This window comes from Panthera leo, chromosome D2 (assembly GCF_018350215.1).
Source record: "Panthera leo isolate Ple1 chromosome D2, P.leo_Ple1_pat1.1, whole genome shotgun sequence".
Classification (NCBI taxonomy): Eukaryota; Metazoa; Chordata; class Mammalia; order Carnivora; family Felidae; genus Panthera; species Panthera leo.
Window position 1 is genome coordinate 29927033 of NC_056689.1, and position 19375 is coordinate 29946407.

General features: G+C 51.7%; 1 protein-coding gene across 2 annotated transcripts in view; it reads left to right on the forward strand.

Moving 5' to 3' along the window:
- HK1 (hexokinase 1) overlaps positions 1-19375 on the forward strand; it is an 88230-nt gene that overhangs the window by 48428 nt on the left and 20427 nt on the right. For both annotated transcript variants that reach the window (XM_042907415.1, XM_042907416.1), the window contains 6 exons: positions 1571-1719; positions 6610-6729; positions 9616-9711; positions 10287-10386; positions 10498-10681; positions 17138-17293. In XM_042907415.1, the coding sequence (XP_042763349.1) occupies positions 1571-1719; positions 6610-6729; positions 9616-9711; positions 10287-10386; positions 10498-10681; positions 17138-17293 (805 nt within the window). The remainder of the gene's footprint in view (positions 1-1570; positions 1720-6609; positions 6730-9615; positions 9712-10286; positions 10387-10497; positions 10682-17137; positions 17294-19375) is intronic.

A 19375-nucleotide genomic window follows, 5' to 3' on the forward strand; every position in this document is an offset into this window, starting at 1 on the left:
CTCCTCCCTTGCTCATTCTCTGTCTTAAAAATAAATAAACATTAAAAAAAATAAAAACCATTGAATTGCATACTTTAAGTGGGTGAATTGTAAGGTGATTTATATCTCCATAGTGCTGTTACCTAAAAATGGAGTATTATGGATGCTTCCCCAGGAAAATGAGATCCCAAGCAGCCTTGTATTTATACTGCTATAGGATTGAGACTTTAGGGGACCAGTGGGGCTCAGGATGGCAGGGGTGGCTGTCCCCCCTGGTGTAATATACATTAGGACAGTGGGGATCCGTAATAAAATTAACAGATTTTAGCCGATATTTTGGAAGCGTGTGTGAGAATTACTAATGAGAAACAGGGTAGAGAAAGTTAAATGGTGGCTTAATGGTTTGTGACCCTTCCCATGCCACCTCCCTTGCTGCTGTCTGGTGGCCTCAGTGCACAGTCTTATCATCTGTAAGACAGGCACACACCAGTTACTGCACACATCGGACCTGAGGGATGTAACTATATCAAGCCAGTTACTCTTAAGTGATGAAGAGGGACTTCTGCTAAAAACATTCCCTGGGTAGAAACAATACAAATGTCCACTGCCAGGTGGATGGATAAACAAACGTAGCTACATACAATGGAATGTCAGCCTCAGAAAGGCAGGAAACTCTGACACCTGTTACAAAATGAACCTTTGAGACACTATGCAGAGCGAAATAAGCTGGACACAAAAGGACAAGTATTGTGTGATTCCACTTCTGTGAGATCTTTAGACGAGGCAAATCTGTAGTGACAGACGGTAGAGAGGTGGTGACCAGGGGCTAGGGGATGGGGAGTGGGGAGTGACTGTTTAATGGTTCTAGAGCTTCAGGACCCTGTTAGGGGTGATGAAAAGTTTTGGAGATGGATGGAGGTGATGGTTGCACAACGTTGTATTTAATGCTACTTAAGGATGGTTGCAGTGGTAAATTTTATGTTGCGTGTATTTTACCACAATTAAAAAAAAAAATCCCCCAGGGGAATAAGTGGAGGTGTGAACTCCATAACGTGGAAAGAACTCAAGGCATGGGGTGGACCTCAGATGTGAGGTTTTCTCTGAGTTGAAATGCTGTTTTTATTTTTTTTAATTAAAAAAAATTTTTTTAAGTTTATTTTGAGAGAGAGAGAGAGAGAGAGAGAGAGAGAGAGAGAATCCCAAGCCCCGTGCTGACAATGTGGAGCCCAACGTGGGGCTCAAACTCATGAACCATGACATGAGCTGAAGTCGGATGCTTAACCGACTGAGCCACCCAGGCGCCCCATGTTTTTATTTTTATTTTATAGGTAACAGTGCTGTCTGGGAGGAAGGATAGGGAATTAGAGAAGCTGGAGCGAGGCTTTGTACAGAGCTCAGCACTTGCGTTCCTCTGCGTGGAGCTGGCCTGCTGCATGCCAGGCTGGGAGGGTTTCCCTGGCCCACTTTCCAGCCAGGGCAGTGGTTGGATGAGGTTTGCATGGGGGATGCAGACCCTGTCGAGAAGCTGGCAAAAGTGCGGGGTCTGCCTGTGACGTGAACCTGATGCGATACCTGTTGTCTCCCTAAACAGAAAAGGGAGATTTCATTGCCCTGGATCTTGGCGGGTCTTCCTTTCGAATTCTGAGGGTGCAAGTGAATCATGAGCAAAACCAGAATGTTCACATGGAGTCCGAGATTTATGACACCCCGGAGAACATCGTGCACGGCAGTGGAAGCCAGGTGGGTCCCCGCTCCCTTCCCATCAGCCCCAGTGCGCTCCCATGCAGGAGCCAGACCCCCAAGCATTGGTATCTGAGTTCCTGGAAGGAGTCCCTTGTAGATTCACGTGGAGAGGGGCTCTTGGGTGGAAGGGTGTGACCACCTAAAGAGAGTCCACCATCTGGGTAAACTGGTGGCTGGGAGAGGGTCACTGGGACTTGCACAGTGTGGAAGGTGTGAGGAGGGAGCCCGGCAGCTCTGTGGGTAAATGTGTTCATTCTCTAAGGATCCTGGGGTTGGCTCCCCAGCGCAGGTTTAGCAGAGCCCATGGGTGAAAACGCCCCTTCTTCCAAGGCGTTGGCCTCCTCACCCAGCTCACCAGGGGCCCAGGCCTCCCCGGGTGTGGCTGTCACCTTGTGCGGCAGCAGGCATTTGAGTTCATGGCCCCAGGGCTAGTCAGGGGCTCCTGGCTACCGGATTTAATAGCCTCCTAAAGAGTCCTTGGTACAGAATGTCACCACCCCCTTCCCTCACATTTGATACCTGAGGCCCCTCCTTTTCATGGGGCCCCCTGGGAAGGGCTGCCTTCCTTAGCTGGCAGAGGGGCTGTGGGCATGATCAGAAGGGCCCGTTCCCCTTGTCCCGTCTGTCTGGTTGCGGTGAGTGGTGGGGCCTAGCTCACCGAGGACCCCGTGGTCACGGTTTTCCGTCATTCGGTGTCCCGTTAGCCTGTTCCCGGGAGCCGCTCCTGCCACGGGCCTGTAGATATACTGGCTCCTGCAGCCTGTTGCTTGCCTTCTGAGTCATGGCTGCTGCCCAGGATATGTATTCAAAGCTTGCCAAATATTTGCTTTAGGAAGGGTGTGTTCACGTCAAGGTTCATGACTAAGTTCTCCAGAAAACCCATTTGTTCTGAGCTGGACTTTGAGATGAGACCCAGGAGCCTTCTCCTCTTGACTCCTCTTGACCGTGTTGTTTCTGAATTAACGCGGGTGGGTCCTAGAGCAAGCTGCCTGCCGTTTTTTTTGTTGTGTTTTATTTTTGGTCTGAGAGAAAAGGGCTAATCCCAGCCATTGACCTGCTCCTGGGGGTTTGGGGTCAGAGCTTGTCCGACCATGTCAGGGAGAGCATTGAAGAAGACGCCAGAAGAGATGAACCGCTGCTCAGCCGGCCACTGAAATGAGTGTATCACTCACCGGATGGCCGTGCCTGGAGGTTCCCCTGCCCGTGCCTCCCCTACTAGGCCGCACAGACTGGCCCATTCGTCCGAGGTGGGCCTGAGGGCTGCCAGCTGCTGGGTCCCCGAACCCCGCCCAGTGGCTGCTCATTATTCCTTTGTGCAGGTGGCCCGCAGCCCCGCCTTGGGTCCTGCTCTTTGCGCTTGGCGACAAGCACCCACCTCTTACTGTCTGTTCCCCACGTCCCGGGGTCGAGCCGCATCTGCTTGGTGTCCTCACCATCAGGACTCTCTCCCTGGGCCAAGACATTCCTGGTGCTGTGTGACTTGACCTTTGAGGAGCAGGGCTTGTCAAGAGGGTGCCCACTGGCTATATTCACTTGCCCAGTGACTTCCTTCTTCCGGCGCCCGCAGGACCTCCTCTCTCCCAGCCTCTGTCTCCGTCTTCTCAGCTCCAGGATCACTTTGTTTCCTGCTGTCTGTCTCTTCCTCTTCCCCTTTCAAACGGTCTGCAAAGAAGAGGTGACGAGAATGGTGATAATGGTGGTAACAGTCGTGTGTTCTTACAGCAATACTTCCGTGATGCTCGTTAGGTCCACATCCCTGCTGTAAGCACTTTGCGTGGAGTGACTCCTTTAGCCATCGCAGTAACCCTCTGGGGCAGATGTCATCATTCTCCCCATTGTACAGATGAGAAAACTGAGGCTCAGATGTTAAGTGACCAGCCCCTTGGGTCACACAGCTCATAAGTGATAGAGCTGGGGTCTGCACCCAGGCAGTCCGGCTCCAGATGTTTCTGTTTTAGCAACGTGGAACACCCTCAGCTGGGTCTTGTCTTTATTGTCTTTATCCAGAGTTTTTGATGGTGAGGAAACGTGAGGGCTGTGGGCAAGGAGGAGGGCCCAGGGGATGAAGAAGAAGGTTGGCAGTTGAGAATAGGGATGAAACAGGAAATTCTCCTCCAGAAGTTTGGTTTGAAGTTAGAAATAAGTATTAGTGGCCCATTTTTCTGATCTCTGACCAGCCTGGAGGGTGGAGGCCAGGGGCCCCACTGTGCCCGGACTCACAGTCTGTGAACAGTCCTGAATTCGTGGGGCTGTGATCCCACGTTCTGTAATGTGCAGGAATTTAAATAGAGTTTTACACTTTTATCTAGAATAATAGTAAACTTATAGAAAAGTTTTAAGATAAGCACAAAGAGCTCCCCTATATGCCCTCATCCAGATTTGCTTTATCTTTTTCTCCCCCTCCTCTCCATGCACACACACACACACACACACACACACACACACACACACGGTATGCCAAAGGCTCAGTTCAACTTTAAGCTTTAATAAGTCTGGAAGCATAAATGCAGCCTTTCTTAAAACATCACTTAGCTTCGGGAATTTTGAATGATAAATGTTTAAATTCTTGTTTTAGTCATTGTTTGCCATTTTCAACTGGAGAAACTGAATTTCCGTGTGGGGATTTTTAAAATCATGATCGTGTTGTTAGGAGGGGGAAAATAGTGCTTTTTAGACCCTGAAATTTTGAGCCCAGCGAGGCCGGGTAACTTCCCCGCCTGGTTGGTCACAAGCATACTTAGTGTGGCGGTGGCTTCCTGTCTCTTTGAGCAGGCTTGTGGCTCCTGGAACTGTGGGCGTTTCACAACCGCGGCGTTTCCTTCTCGACAGAGCCCTTGGGGGTGGCTGTGTTCTGTTTGGATCTGGGAGCTGGTTACAGCGCCTCCCCCGTGCGAATCCGTTCCTGCAGCCTGCGTTCTCCCTGCTCCTTCCTGCCTGCAGCCTGCCTTCCTCTCTCCCAGCCCTCTCGGTTCAGGGCCACAGGGGGGCCTGGAGCTTGTGACAGCTGATGACGCGGGGCTTGCTGACGGACTTAGGAATGGGTTTATATTACTTGGAAATGTAGGTCGCAGGAAGCTTAGCTGGGCTTCTCCAGGGAAGGTGGTCATGTGTCTCTTTAGTCGGACTCACTGGCTGCAGCCATCGTCTGAGTAATAGTGACTCAGGGACAGAGAGGCTCCTAGATCAGAATCGGCAGGTTTTCCTTTACACTGGCAGGAAAGTCAGAATTTAGAGCTAGGTCGGGAGCATCTGGGGGAAGTTGGGGAATAGGAATAATGACTTCTGGCCCCCTCTCAAGGATATCCCTGCAAGGAAAGCCTTTGGGAAGATAGCCTTGTCTGGGTACACGGGCTGGGGTTGCTTCCTGTGACCATGTGGTTAGCTCTGCCAACACTGCCTTCTTCTGGCCTTCTAGAAGCTCTGTAGCTGTGTCAATCCTGTACGTGAGGGAGGTCTAGTGTAATAACAGCCATGTGAAAAAGACAGAGGGTGACCTAGACTGTGGCATGGTGCCCCAAAGAGCGTATGTATACTTTGATTACATTAGTGAAGGTATAGAGCTAAGGAAAAGGGAGGTTCTTCATTCCACTAAGCTTTCCTGTGTTCAGAACACATATGAAACATTATATTCAATTCTGGATGCATTGTATTTTATTTATTTATTTTTTTAAAGCTTATTCATTTAGTGTGTGTGTGTGCGCGTGTGAGAGAGAGAGAGAGAGAGAGAGAGAGAGAGAGAGAGAAGAGAATTCCAAGCAGGCTCTACGCTATCAGTGTGCCCGACATGGGTTTCGAACTCTTGAACCGTGAGATCATGACCTGAGCTGAAATCAAGAGTTGGATGCTTGACCGACTGAGCCACCCAGCCACCCTGATTCTGGATACATTTGAGACAAGGGGAGGTATTTGATCCTAAAAGGTTGGCTTAGTGGTGGTGAGCCTTCCATCATGGACAGTATTCATACAGAGGCTAGGGAAACAGCGTTCTGTGTTCTTTCCAGTGGATTCTAAGATGCGTGTGTTTACCCCAGGCAATGTGTTGTGGAGCAGACAAACTAAAACGAAAATCCACTGAACAAATTGTGGTGTGTTCATACCACAGAATCCTATGCAGCAGTGAGAGCGAATGGCCTCTAAAGGCACACCTCAGCCCGGACGATTCTCTGACACATAATGTCAAGTGAAAGAACATGTCCTTGTTGCATTTATGTGACAGAAAAACAGCACAACGAATCCAGAGTGCTGGAAGTCAGAGTGGCTGCCGACTGCCCTTGTGGGGTTAGGTGGTGGCAGCGACCGCAGGGGACGTGAGGGAGGCGTCTGGGTGCTGGTGACACAGGCGGGCGAGCCTTTGAGAATCCGTGAACTCTGCGCCTAAAGGATGTGTGCGCTTTTCCACGTGTGCATATCATGCTTCAGGAAAGAGTAAAAGTGTGACCGTCTGAAGATTGCTGAATCGCTCAGGTGGGCTAGAGGCTGTGACCCTCCCGTAGCGTTGGGAATTTACACAGACGGCGGGAGATAGGGATACAGGGAAGGGGCCGGAAAATGCCCCACCTGGGAGGGGGCCATGGAGACCACTGCCTGTGCCTTCTGGAGGGTGAGGTGATTTCCTCTTATTTTAAAATTTCTTCAGCGCCCAGGTAGGCAGGCCATGACCGCCCACGGGCCGGTCCCGATGAAAGGGTTTGAACCGCTTCCTGAGCTGTGCTGGCCCGCAGGGAGGTCTCCCTGTAAGGGACTCTTTCTCTAGCCTTCACAGCCAGTACGGCTTTCCCAGAGGGGCGCTCTTTTCCCTCTTGCAGAGGGAATTGTTTACCTCTTTCCCTGAAATGCCCGGTCCCCTGTCCCCTGTCCCCATCCTGACTGCTCTTGCGCTTTCTTTAGCTTTTCGATCACGTCGCCGAGTGCCTGGGAGACTTCATGGAGAAAAAAAAAATCAAGGACAAGAAATTACCTGTGGGATTCACGTTTTCCTTCCCTTGTCGGCAGTCCAAAATAGACGAGGTAAGGACATGCTGGGACTGGCGGGCCCCACAGAGGCCCTAAAGAGGGAAAGCTGATGAGCCCTTTGGCCCGATTCTTTTTCCCTTTTGCTCACGGGATGGCCTGCATGTCTCGTATTTTTCTTAAATAGAAACATTTGTAGGAGTTAATGTGAGGTCACCATCTTGTGTTTATCTGTCAATTACTTAAGTGATTTACATACTTCTAGAGACAAATCATGGCGTTTGTGGCCATTAGGTAAGTAGAGACATTTGTGAAGCTCAAGCAAGTGAAGGAAGGGAAGGTAGGTTTGGTGACAGTGAAAGAGGCTGCCGAGCCTTCTGTCAGAGATGTACCGCGTGGTGTTTACCTGGAGGCCATCCTGGTTCCAGGGAATCTGGTCAGGATCCCACGCCTCGGGCCCAGAGACGCTGTTGGTTCCCCTTCTGACCTCCAGGTGGATCGTTGCACCCCCTTGCTGTCCATTCATTCATTCATTCATTCACCTGTTTAGTAAGGAAGGACTCCGGCATAACTCCGTGGCCCCATTGTACCTCAGCATACTGCCGGGATACAAAATAAGTAGATGCGACCTTGTGCCTTTTCTTCATGGAGAGACAGAACACACACACACGGCAACCTGTGAACAGACTCCTATAACAGGGACCCCGATAGTTGACATTCCGGAGGGGCCATCGGGTACCAGGCTCTGTCCTGATGCGCACGTCACAGTTAACACACGTGATCTTCAGACACCCCGTGAGTGAAGTGCTTACGGTTCCCGGTTTACAGATGGAGGAAACTGAGGCGTGGAGGGATTAGGAACCTGCCCAAGACCACCCGGCCAGGAGGGAGCAGAGCCCAGACTAGCTGTGGGCAGAGCTAGCTGTGGGGAGCGACTAGTGTGGCTCCAGAGCCTGTGCAGGATGGTAACATTGTGGTGCCCTCCGCACTCCTGGGCAGCTCCCCTGTGCCTCTTTATCCGTAGGGTCAGTGCCCTGTCCTGGGCACCGCGTCATACTCCTGGAGCCCTTCCGTCTGTCTGATTTGTGTAATTATGTCACGTTAGAGCGAGAAGGGGCTTGAGAGCTCAGTAGACCAAGCCCCTCCTTCCTCAGATGGGAAAGGAAGCCTCCCAAGGTCACAGGTCTTATTAATGGCAGATCTAGGACCAGAATCCCTGGGCACCCCCTCACCTAGTCCCTGCTCCCCCTCCCCCTCCCCCCAGTTAAAGACCTCGAAACACTGCTGTCCTCCTGTCTCCAAAAGGACCGCGGTGGCCACTCTAGACTCTGGTATCTGGCCCTGTGACACCTCCAAGGTGTTCATGTCACTTTCACTTCTAGGGTGTCTTCCCAAACCTTTCTCAAAGCCTGTTGTTGGTACTAAGTTTCCCTTTGCTTCTGAGAGTGGAGACTTGACAATCACACCCCCAGGTAGAGACAGTGTTGACATCCCCTCCCACCATGAGAGGTGGGGGACGGCTTGAGAATGAAGCGACTCATTTGCTTGCTCCTTTGTTCACCGGTGGCTATTGACCAAGTGCTATCCCCATGTGGGGCTAGGCCCTGGGAGAGAACGGGGAGCAGATGGGGCCTGCCCCCCAGAAGGTGCAATCTTGCCAGGAAGAAGGCATGGCAGAAGGGGGAGAGAATGTCCTCAGAGCAGGAGAGCCCCCCAGAGCAGGGCAGATAGCCTGGTAGAGGGGCTTTGCAGGCAGAGGAGCTAGAGGCAGGGCCCCCACCCACAGGCCTTGACCCCCATCCGGGGAGGGCTTCCTAGGCCGGGCCATGCTGCCTGCCAAGAAGCCGGTGGACCGCAGACTAAATAGCCATCCAGGGGGCCTGTGCCCACTCCTCAGGGATGCCTGGAATCTTCAAGATTGTCCAGATCTAGACCAGCTGCCTTGTCCCACAGGTGAGCAAAGTGACTCTCAGAGGAATTCGGGGAGCTGCCCACAAGGAAACGGGCAGAGGTGTGAGAATAGGACTCGCCTGCTGATTTCCAGCCCCGCATTCCTTCCACAACATTCTCGGAGGCCTCTTGGGGGTTGGGATTGAGGGGAAGAAAGCAGTGTCCAGGGATTTTTGGAATGCCTGGCTTAGCAACAGGCCGCTGCCGAGCAAAGAACCACAAACTCTCCCAAACACGCACCCTCCTGTGTGCCTTACAGGCCGCGTCGCTTTCGCCGTGAGCCGGGGCAGCCTGTGTATAGGCAAACTCCCATCCCAGCCCCCAGGGGCCCACGGGACCTGAGCAGTAACAAGTCTTCCCAGCCCTGCCGCGTGTATGGCAGCTTTCTCCTTTCAGAGAACAACACTCAAGTATAACAAGTATTCTTTTGTTCAGTATCTTGGATTAAAAAGAATATGAGAGCAATACGTAAAGCTATTGAAATAATATAAAGGTACAAAGTAAAAAGTAAAATTCTGACCCTTTCCCGTTCCCAAGTGAATGACCGCTGGCTGTCTCTCCTTTTTGGTGTCTCTTCATTAATCCACAAGCACAAATGGATTGTATTGTATTGCTGCTCCCAAACGGGGGTTAAAGTCCCAAGTCGGGGACGAGGCATACGTCGAATTTAGTCGCTATTCCCTTGCAATCTCTAGGACCTGGCTTTAGAAGTTCAGTAGCCAAGGATTATCTTGGCATTTTGTTTTCCTGCCCAACTTGGCTCTGCCTGTCTTTCCCTGGGGCTGTGGAAGCCGGGACCTGGCTTGCAGGTGGGGAGGGGTGATCAGGCAATGACGGGATTTCTCTTGTTCTCTTTTTAAATGGAGTCTGGCTGAACCGCTTGTCCTCTCTGGGCCTCTGCTTTGTCACTTGTCTTGAGCAGCCTCCCCGGGGACCTGGGGGTTCTGGAGGCCTCCTGGCCCTCGTCTAACCCCCATCTGCTCTCCTTTGCAGGCCATCCTGATCACCTGGACAAAGAAATTTAAAGCGAGCGGAGTGGAGGGAATGGATGTGGTGAAGCTGCTTAACAAAGCCATCAAAAAGCGCGGGGTAACTTTCGGGGCCGCCTGGAGGTGGGGGAGTGTGGGGAGAAGTCTGTGATCTAAATCAGACCAGGCCCTTCCGCGGGGCAGGAGCGCCCGGCCTGAGGCATCACGTGGGTGTCTCGAAGACCCAGGCAGATGAACGGTGGGGGTCCGCGGCCCCGAAGGTTGGGGTGGCTCAAAGCAGGGGTCTCCGAAGTGCCGCCCGAAGGAGCCAGGCCCTTGGGCGGGGGGAGCGCTGGGCCGTGCGGGGAGCTGACGCGGTCAGGTGCCGCCGGTGCGCACGGAACGAGGGCAGTCAGCGCACGGATGTGGTGCGGTGCTTTGTAGAGGGCTGTGGCTCTGTGCGCAAGATCCGCTCTGGAAAGACTCTTAAGCCAGGTAATTAAGATGACTGTGCAGTTTCCCTAATGTAATTACCGCGCTCTGATCCAGCCGACTCGAGTGCCGGCAGCAACGAGAGCAGCGCCACTCCCAGGAGCAGGGGTGGAAACGGGAGCTCTCTTGCCACGCTCTCTTGAAGGTTGGTGACCTCCACTCCCATGCGAGAGTGGACGGTGACACCCCCTCATGTGTCCCCAGGACTACGATGCCAACATTGTGGCTGTGGTGAACGACACGGTGGGGACCATGATGACCTGTGGCTATGACGACCAGCAGTGCGAAGTCGGCCTCATCATTGGTAACGTCACCTCCTCCTCATCCGTCCCTTCGGCTGGTGTGTCCGGAGGGCACAGCCTCGTCTCCTGATTTTGTGGTGGTCACACCTTCTGATCGTGTCTCTCTCTCCCAGGCACTGGCACCAACGCGTGCTACATGGAGGAACTGAGGCACATTGACCTGGTGGAAGGCGACGAGGGCAGGATGTGCATCAACACGGAGTGGGGGGCCTTTGGGGACGACGGGTCCCTCGAAGACATCCGCACCGAGTTCGACCGGGAGATAGACCGTGGCTCTCTCAACCCTGGGAAGCAGCTGTGAGTCCCACCTTTTCTGATGACTCGTGCACATGACTTAGGGGACACTTAACGAAAGGCGTGGGTTGTGAGATGATAGGGGCAGAAGGCAGGTAGTCACAAAGGGAGACGCCCAGCAAATTTGCGGGACCCGTCACTCCTTCTGTGGATAGATATGCAGCTGTGGCGACTGCCGCTTTAAAAGCACGTTTTGAATGATTGTCTCTTTGTCTAATTACACTCTAATTGCGTCCTCATAAAAAATCTTGGAAATTAGAAATACAGAAGCACTCGCAGAAAGCTAAGGTTCAGAAGCACTGTAGAAAACTAGCATTGCCACTCAGAGCGAGCGGGGCCATGAGGTAAGCAGGGCATCAGCTGAGCAGAGAGAGTGAGTGTCCACTCATTCGATGCTACTTCTTGAGAGCTCTGTGCTAGGCTCCGAGGACAGAGCAGGACCTTCCTGTCCAGTACTTAAGAGCTAGTTGGGGAGGTATGTCCCACGTGTAAATGTTGGTTATGCAGAGGAGTGAGCGCAAACCATTTGAGTCATATAGACCTTAGGGAGACGGGAGAAGGGAGAAACTTCTTCTGTGTCATGGATAGGCGGATGGGTCAGAGTTGATAAAGAGCATCAGACTTACTGGGTAAGTTATTTTTGGCCTTGGAGAGCTGCCGAGGTATGAGTGACATTATTCAGGACAGACATTAGTGTGGGCATTTCTGGGTAGGAGCTACTTACTTCCTGAAGTGCATATGCCCCTGTTTTTCTGCGATGCCCCTGTGCTAGAAGCACTCTGATCAACCCCCCAGCAGCCTTATCCTGGGATCGGATGTTATCAGTGCGCTGACAAGTGTTCAACCCTGTTGGCTTAGCGGTCCTTATCTTTTTTTCTTTTAATAATTTTTTAAAAATTTATTTATTTTGACAGAGAGAGAGCATGCGATCAAGGAAAAGGCAGAGAGAGAGGGAGAGAGACAGAATCTCAAGCAGACACCATGCTGTCAGCACAGAGTCCGATGTGGGGCTTGAACTCGCAAACCATGAGATCATGACCTGAGCTGAAATCAAGGGTCGGACACTTAACTGACCGAGCCACCCAGGCACCCCTTAGCAGTCCTTAACTTGTGCCAGAGAGAAGTGGGAGTTCTTTTGTCATTTTGAAACCCATCACCCAAAAATCCCCATAGCCTAGGCTGGATGATTGGGCTTTCCACCCAATTCCACCCGAATTAATGGAATCCCGTAAGTGGGCGGCCCCCCTCCACTGGTAATTGTGGTGGGGAATAAACTAGGTTTCTCAGAAAGAGAATGCCAGGTTCTTAGATCCAGAGTTGAACATCAACTCTGCATCCAGAGACTGGGGTACCAGCTTGGTGATAAAGGAAGCCTGTTCCAGAGCTCTGGCAGCCAAAGGTTTTTTTTTTCCCCCCAGTCCATTTACCTAACTTGCGGCACTAAAACCTGACCCCATGTGACATGAAGCTGTTTACTGTGCCTGCTTTACAGTTCACTGGAGATCTGTGGATGTGCTTGATCACATCATTATCTCAGGTACCTCTGGGGATATTCTGTAATATGTGCCTGTGTATCACAGTGCATCTCTAAAATTCTCACGGTTCCACATTCCCAAGCATATGTGACCCCAGGGGTTTCAGATCAGAGATTATGTACCCGTACCTGTTGTTACTATCAATCATTTAATCAGAAGTCGCCCTTCTCAGGGAGCAGGGCAGTTACCTGTGATAACTGAGCAGATGTGACCCAGGCCCATGTCTGGTCCGTACCCTCAGCCTCAGCACAGGGATCCCACGTGGCTTGGGTGGAAGCCTGGATTTCTCTGCCGTCTATTTTGAAGTATTTCTGAATTTTCTAAGGGGCTGAACTGTATCCCCAGGCTGAACTGTGAACTGGGCTCACAGTTGCCTTGCGATAAACATTTTTGGAATGGTGGTTGGGTAGATGCATAGATAGAGATGGATGGATGGATGGATGGATGGATGGTGGATTAAGGAGGAGGAGTGAGGATGGAAAGGTGGATGGATGGATAGATGGATAGATGAATGGATGGATGGATGGGGGTGAATGGGGAAATAGAGAATGGGTGGAAGGATGGATGGAGGTGGATGGGGAAATGGAGAATGGATGGATGATGGATGGATGGATGGATGGTATATGGGGAGGTAGCTAGATGAATAAACATGACCTGTTTACTGGTCAGCGTAGGTCGGGTCTTGTTAAGAACAATGCTAAAGAGGTGATAGATTCTTGAGTTACATCACATATTCCTGGAAATAGGCTATTGGCCAGAGAGTTTTTTGCCAAAGCAAATTTTTGCTCTTTCCTAGGTGCCTTGCCTAAGTTTTGGAGTCTTTCTTATTCTGTGCAAATGCCAGAATTTGGTTCTTGTCAGGGAGAGGTGTCTGCTCCATTTGACTGGTGGGGAAATTAAGGCGGTGTGATAGGACAGGCTGGCCCAAGACTCTCTTGAGGTTTGATGTGGCTTAGGTTTAGGGTTTTCTGCCCTATTTGAAAGTTTGAGTTTTTAGAGTGACCTTCTAGAATATCTAAGACTCATCTCTTACCATTTATGGACCAACATCATCAGTGGTGGTCTGGAGGAGTGGTTTTTCATCGCTGATTGCTCATCGCCTTTACACAAACGCCTTTTATTTATTATTATTATTATTAATATCATTATTATTATTATTATTATTTTAAGCTTATTTATTTTGGGGGAGAGAGAGAGCATGCATGCGCACAGGGAAGAAGCAAGGGGGAGAGAGAGAGAGAGAGAGAGAGAGAGAATCCCAAGCCGGTTCCCTGCCACCAGCTCAGAGCCTTATACTGGACTTGAATTCATGAACCACAAGATCATGACCTGAGCCCAAGTCAGGAGTCAGACGCTTAACTAGGCAACCCCATAAAGGCCTTTAAAAAACATATTGTAGCCCCGGCATCCCCTCACCCTACCCGCCTTCCTCCCAATTCTGACCCAGTTGGCCTGGGTCGGGACCTGTCCTTAAGAGCCTGAGAGCTCTCCTGGTGATTCCATTTTTTAACCAGGGTTGAAAATGTAAGTGTGTGGGATTTGTGCAAAGGCCCTCGGTACCCAGACGGACTCCAGACCACTACACACGCACTCATTCATTTTGACTGAAGTTTGCGTTTACTGAGTACCAACTGTATACATTTGGCCAGGAAGGGTATCGTCACGGTAGCTCTGTGGCTCCTGCCTGCACTGGTGATAACTACTTTCAGGATAGCAGGGGACAGCCCTGAGTACCCAGCAACCCTAGCCTTACCCCAGAGTTAGGAGGTGTCTCTCTAGAAGGGATCGGATATTCAGCTTCCTCCCTACCACCCTTCCACACTAGGCCTGTTCTGGTCACATGCCTGTCTCCTTCTACAGATTTGGGTCCCACCCTCTGTGATTTTTAATTCTCTGTCTCGTCCCCTCCTGTCTTCTTGGACTCCTTAATCTTCTTTTTCCGTGTCGTGTCTGGAATTTTAAATCCCGTTGCCCTATGTGATTCCTTATCACATCCTTCAACATGCAAGGAGCCACATGTCCCCCAAGACAGCAGCAGCAGTGACCATGACAGCAGGATGGTTTGACCTGCAGAATTCTTTGACCTGAACGCTAGTGAAGTCAGTCCCCAGACACCTTTTCTTATGGTTGCTCTGCCTGCTCCACGGAACCTCTCCAAAGCTCTAATCCTGCTTAGCGTGGCCTCGGACCTCTCCCACTTCTCTGGTCCCGGGCGGCCCATTGGAGCGGACCCCGGCTGCCAGGGGAGCTCCCGATTGGCATGCGAGTCCTTGCTCCCCTTGTGTGAACATGACCCCCAGCCCGCCCTTGCCAGCCTGTCCCCAGGCCACGTGGGTGTCGGCCCTGCCTGTGCCCACCGGCCGGCGGGACGGCTGTGGCTCCATGGTGTTTGTGGGCACTGAGTGCTAGGAGGTGAATCACGGCTTGCCTGGTTACTTGGCTTCACTTGAGCAGAGCATGTTGAGCATGTTGGTTGAGGAGCCCTGCTGTGTCCGTGAGCCTTTGGCTTGAGCTGAGCGAGGCTCATCAGAGGTGCTTTTTCCTGGTTTTGCTGCTCTGACAGAGGTTCTAGGAAAAGGGGATGATGGGGTCCATGTATGGAAGGGACGTCGTGTAGAAAAGGGAGATCGTTGTGTCTCCAGAGGGCGAAGTGAAAAGCAAGGGGCAGAAGGTGCCAGGAGGCTGATTTTGGCTCATCCTAAGGGCAGGAACCTTTTCTGTTGTCACGCTGCCCAGTGGGGGCAGGCTGCCTCAGGAAGGAGTGAGCTGATGAAGGTAGACAGAGAGACAGGGTTGGGGGTGGGGCTGGGTGGGGCTGCTGGCATGACAGTAATAGCTGACATTAAATGACATCGCCCATGAGAGAGGCAGAACAGCACAGTGGTTAGAGCATAGCCTCTAGTGCTTAACTGGGACGGTGACCATGGGCACGTTTTATAACCTCTCTATGCCTCAGCTTCCTCATCTGTAAAGTGGGGATAGTGATATTGTCTACCTCATAGGGTTTTAGTGAGGATGAAATAAGTTACTACATGGGAAGTGCTTAGTAAAGTGGGATGCATAGCAAGGGCAGACATTCTAGCACTTTGCCCATGTTACCTCCTATCCTCTGCCCAGCGGCCTTAGCGGTAGGCCCTGCCGTTATCCCCATATTCTGGGTGAGGGGATCAAGAAGTAAGTAGCACAGGAAGCGGCCGAGCCGGGATTGAGCCCCGGGCAGTCTGGCTCCTGCCTGCTTCGAGATTCCGGCTCGGGGCTGTGCAGAGGCCGTTCCCACAGGTACCTGGGGCGGCAGCTGGGCAGCCGGGCCTCAGAAAGGCCCGAGTCCTGCCAGGGATCCTCGACACAGCTGTGGCTGGGGCGGTCCTGTCTGGTCCTGTCAGGAGCAGGAACAATGAGAGCGGTGTTTCTCTGCGCCCGCGTCGCGGCGAGGGAGGGCCAGGCGCTCAGGTCCCAGCAACATCCCTGGCTCCCGGGCCTGGCTCTGAACGGAACAGATTGTTTTGCTGTGTCACAGCCAGCTCTGGGTGTGCCAGCTGGCCTCCCTCGGAGGAGAGGCAGGCCACCTGGATGTGGACCTGCCTCTCTGATCTGTCCGGCTCAGGGCTTCCTCCTGGGCCCTGCCCAGCCAGCATTCGGGGCCTGAGTCTGGCTCAGGTGTGGCACGGAGCCCTGGTCCGTGGTAGCCTCTCCTCTGCAGCGTTGGGCTCAAGGTGGCCGCTGCAGTTACAGAGCCCACACCTCGTGCCACCCCTCCCAGGGACACAAGAGAGGCGATTCGCTCTGTGACCGGCCCGTGGCTGTGCGCCGCCCGAGCAGCGGGATGAGCTGATTGGCTTTAAGCTACTCAGAGCCCTCCCCTGGCACTTAGGGTGAGGTCAGTGGGAGAGGAATGGGCACCCCAAAGCAAATTTTTGCTCCTTTTGGCTAGAGAAGGAGAACATGGATGCCAGGGAGGTGGCCGGTGACAGGAGTCCCATGGGAAATGGCTGTGTTTCAGCCCCATCGTCTACTCAGCCTCCCCTCAGAGAAGGCATTTTACCTGTTCTGACTGAGCTGGGAAATGGAGAGAATGTTCCCCAGCCACCTCCTTCTCTCAAGGCTTGGAGCCTCCCTAGTGGAGTGATGGAGACGAAAACGCTTTAAAAAAAATAGCAAAGGGGCACGTGGGTGGCTCCGTCGGTTGAGCGTCCGACCTCGGCTCAGGTCATAATCTCACGGTTCATGAGTTTGAGCCCCGCGTCAGGATCTGTAATGACAGCTCAGAGCCTGGAGCCTGCGTTGGATTCTGTGTCTCCCTCTCTCTCGGCCCCTCCCCTGCTGACACTGTGTCTCTCTCTCTCTCTGTCAAAAATAAATAAGCATTAAACAAATTTTTTCAATAAAAAATAAAAATAAAAAGTATAGCAAAGGGGCGCCTGGGTGGCTCTGTCGGTTAAGCGTCTGACTCTTGATCTCAGCTCGGGTCTTGATCTCAGAGTCGTGGTTTTGAGCCCCATGTTGGGTTCTGTGCTGGGCGTGGAACGTACTTTAAAAAAGAAAAACAAATAAATAAAAATAAAAAATAAAAGGCAGAGCATAGAGTTTTATAAGAAATGATCATATTCTCATTTCTGTCTGGGGGCCTCCTCGTCATCCCCAGTCTCACCTCCAGGCAGCCTTCCCCGCCTGTCCCTGCTTACCTCCTCTGTCCACCTAGGGATAGGTGTGGGGTCTAGAGGAGTCACCCCTCCCCCACTGCTGTCCCGTCACCATTTAGTCACACGGTTGTGTGTGGTTTTGCCTGCCGGCGGGACCATGAGCTCAGAAGCCCGAGGCGGTGGCTCCCTCTCCCTCCCCTCTGTCTGTCCTATTCCTCACGAGCTGCCCCTGGGGTACCCACGTAGGAAGGACCTGACAGGTGCCATACACTTTTCTCCTGCAGGTTTGAGAAGATGGTGAGTGGCATGTACTTGGGGGAGCTGGTTCGACTGATCCTGGTCAAGATGGCCAAGGAGGGCCTCTTATTTGAAGGACGGATCACCCCGGAGCTGCTCACCAGGGGGAAGTTCAAGACCAGTGATGTGTCAGCCATTGAAAAGTAGGTGCCGCCCCTCAAGGCTTTCTCTTTTCCTTCGCTCCAGCCGCTCCCCATCCCCACCTGCACACACAGGGGAGATTAGAGCCCAGGGAGTAGATGACTCCAGTGGTGAACGAGATGCTCACTGAGCCCGGGGCCTGGGCTTGGAAGCCTCCCTGCACATAGTAGGACCTTCTGTAGACTGTGTTCTAGGGACACAGGGATCTAGGGATCTCAAGATAAGGTATTCCGTGAAGAATCAGGAATTACTAAATCTTCCATTTAGAGATTTATAGTAATCATTAGCATGGTAAAGAGAGTCCAGTTCACTTTGGTTAACTGATAATTTCCCAAACTTCTTTTATGCCTGAAATGCCCTCCCACTGCACCCTACCCCCAATTCTCTCACCTGTTAACCGCCAGACATGTTCCCTGGCACGAGTTTGGGAAACATCGATTAACAGCTGAGACAGGGCAGATCGACATGGGAGGAAGGAGTCCAGCCAGAGACCTGACTGCTACCTTTTGGCCTCAACTTGAGAAACCCGGGTTTCTCTGCCTTGACTGTTACTTGCGGGCCTTCACCCTGAGAGGGAAGAGGGTAAACTTGATCCCACAGCCGTTTGATGTGGTTGGGCACCTCCAAGTCTGAAGGACTCCTTTCTTGTGGCCGGCCTCCGTGTGCCACCAGGCTCTGTTCCTGGTTCGGAGACATGTAGCCAGGTGAGGCCACCTGCTGAAAGATAGGGCTAGCTTGGTGCTGGAGAAGTCCTTTCATCTCTGTACGAAGCTGTCATTGCCACCGCCCTGCGGTGGTCCTGGAGACTCCGATCGAACCAGTGGCTTCTTAGCTCTGGCTCCTGGGAGGAGATGCCTATGAGCTGTCTGCAGGTAGAGAAGGAGGCTGAGGAGATGGGACGGGGTTTATGTGGACGTACTCCTCTGCCACATCCATGTACGGGCATTTACCTGAGGATCGCTCTCCTTCGGGAACTACCAGGGGAGAGCTGGTGTCAGCGGGGCGCCATGATACTGAGCTCCCAGCCACCTCTCTCCTCCAGCTTCCGGGCTGGCTACTGAGAAGGGAGGGGGCAGGAGGCTCATGGCATGCCCTCAAAGTCATCGACAGAGTCAGGAAATGCCTTCCTTTTGGCCTGCTTCTGGTGTTGGCCCACTGGTTACCACGAAACAAAAGCCCACTTGAACTAGCTCAGGAAAGCGTGTGTATTGTAATAAAGGCTGTCTGAACGAAACCTAAGCATCCTACCAGGGCAGACAGACGTTCAAAGCATTCTCTTTAAAATCGGGAGTAAGAGAGGATCCCCCATTTTTATTTAGCATTGTCTGGAGTCGTAGCCAGTGTTGAAAAAGAAAAAAAAAAAAGAGAAAAATTAAAGGCTTAAGAATAAAAGAGAAAAATTAAAGGCTTAAGAATAAAAAAAGGAAGTAAAAGTATCATTATTTGCAGATGTTAATTGTGTGTATGGAACACCAAAAATATCTAGAGGAGTGAATAGAATAATGAGGGGTAAGGGAATCGTCTGGAGAGGAGATGCCAAAGTCAATTATATTTCTATATATTGGCAATAATTAAAATGTTAAATAATCCTTTTATTTTAGAATATTTTTAGACTTACAGAAATATTGCAAAGATGGTGCAGAGTGTTCCCCCATATCGCTGCCTGAGTTTCCCCCATATTAACATCTTACGTTACTGTGGTACGTTCAAGTGAACAAAAGATATATACACGTGAATTTAGGCCATCTACACCATGCCGTCTGTAATAGTAAAAAAATTATAAAGTACCTCAGAATGAATCTAACAAAAGATAACAAAACGTGTACGTAGACAATTAAAACTTGACTGGAAAACCTCAAGGGCGTGTAAGCCTCCCAGGGCAACTCGCAGACCCCAAGCGCCGGCGGTCTCCCTGGGTCTCCTAAGCACTGAGCTCCGGGGTGGGCAGCTATGTCTCGCCTCTCCACCTCTCTCCGTGTGCCCGGCGTGTCATAACCCAGCCTACTACTATTTTTTCTCCTATTACCTGGTATTTCTTACAGAGTAGACTCCTCCTCCTGTTCTCAGGCATTTGATGTCTTAAT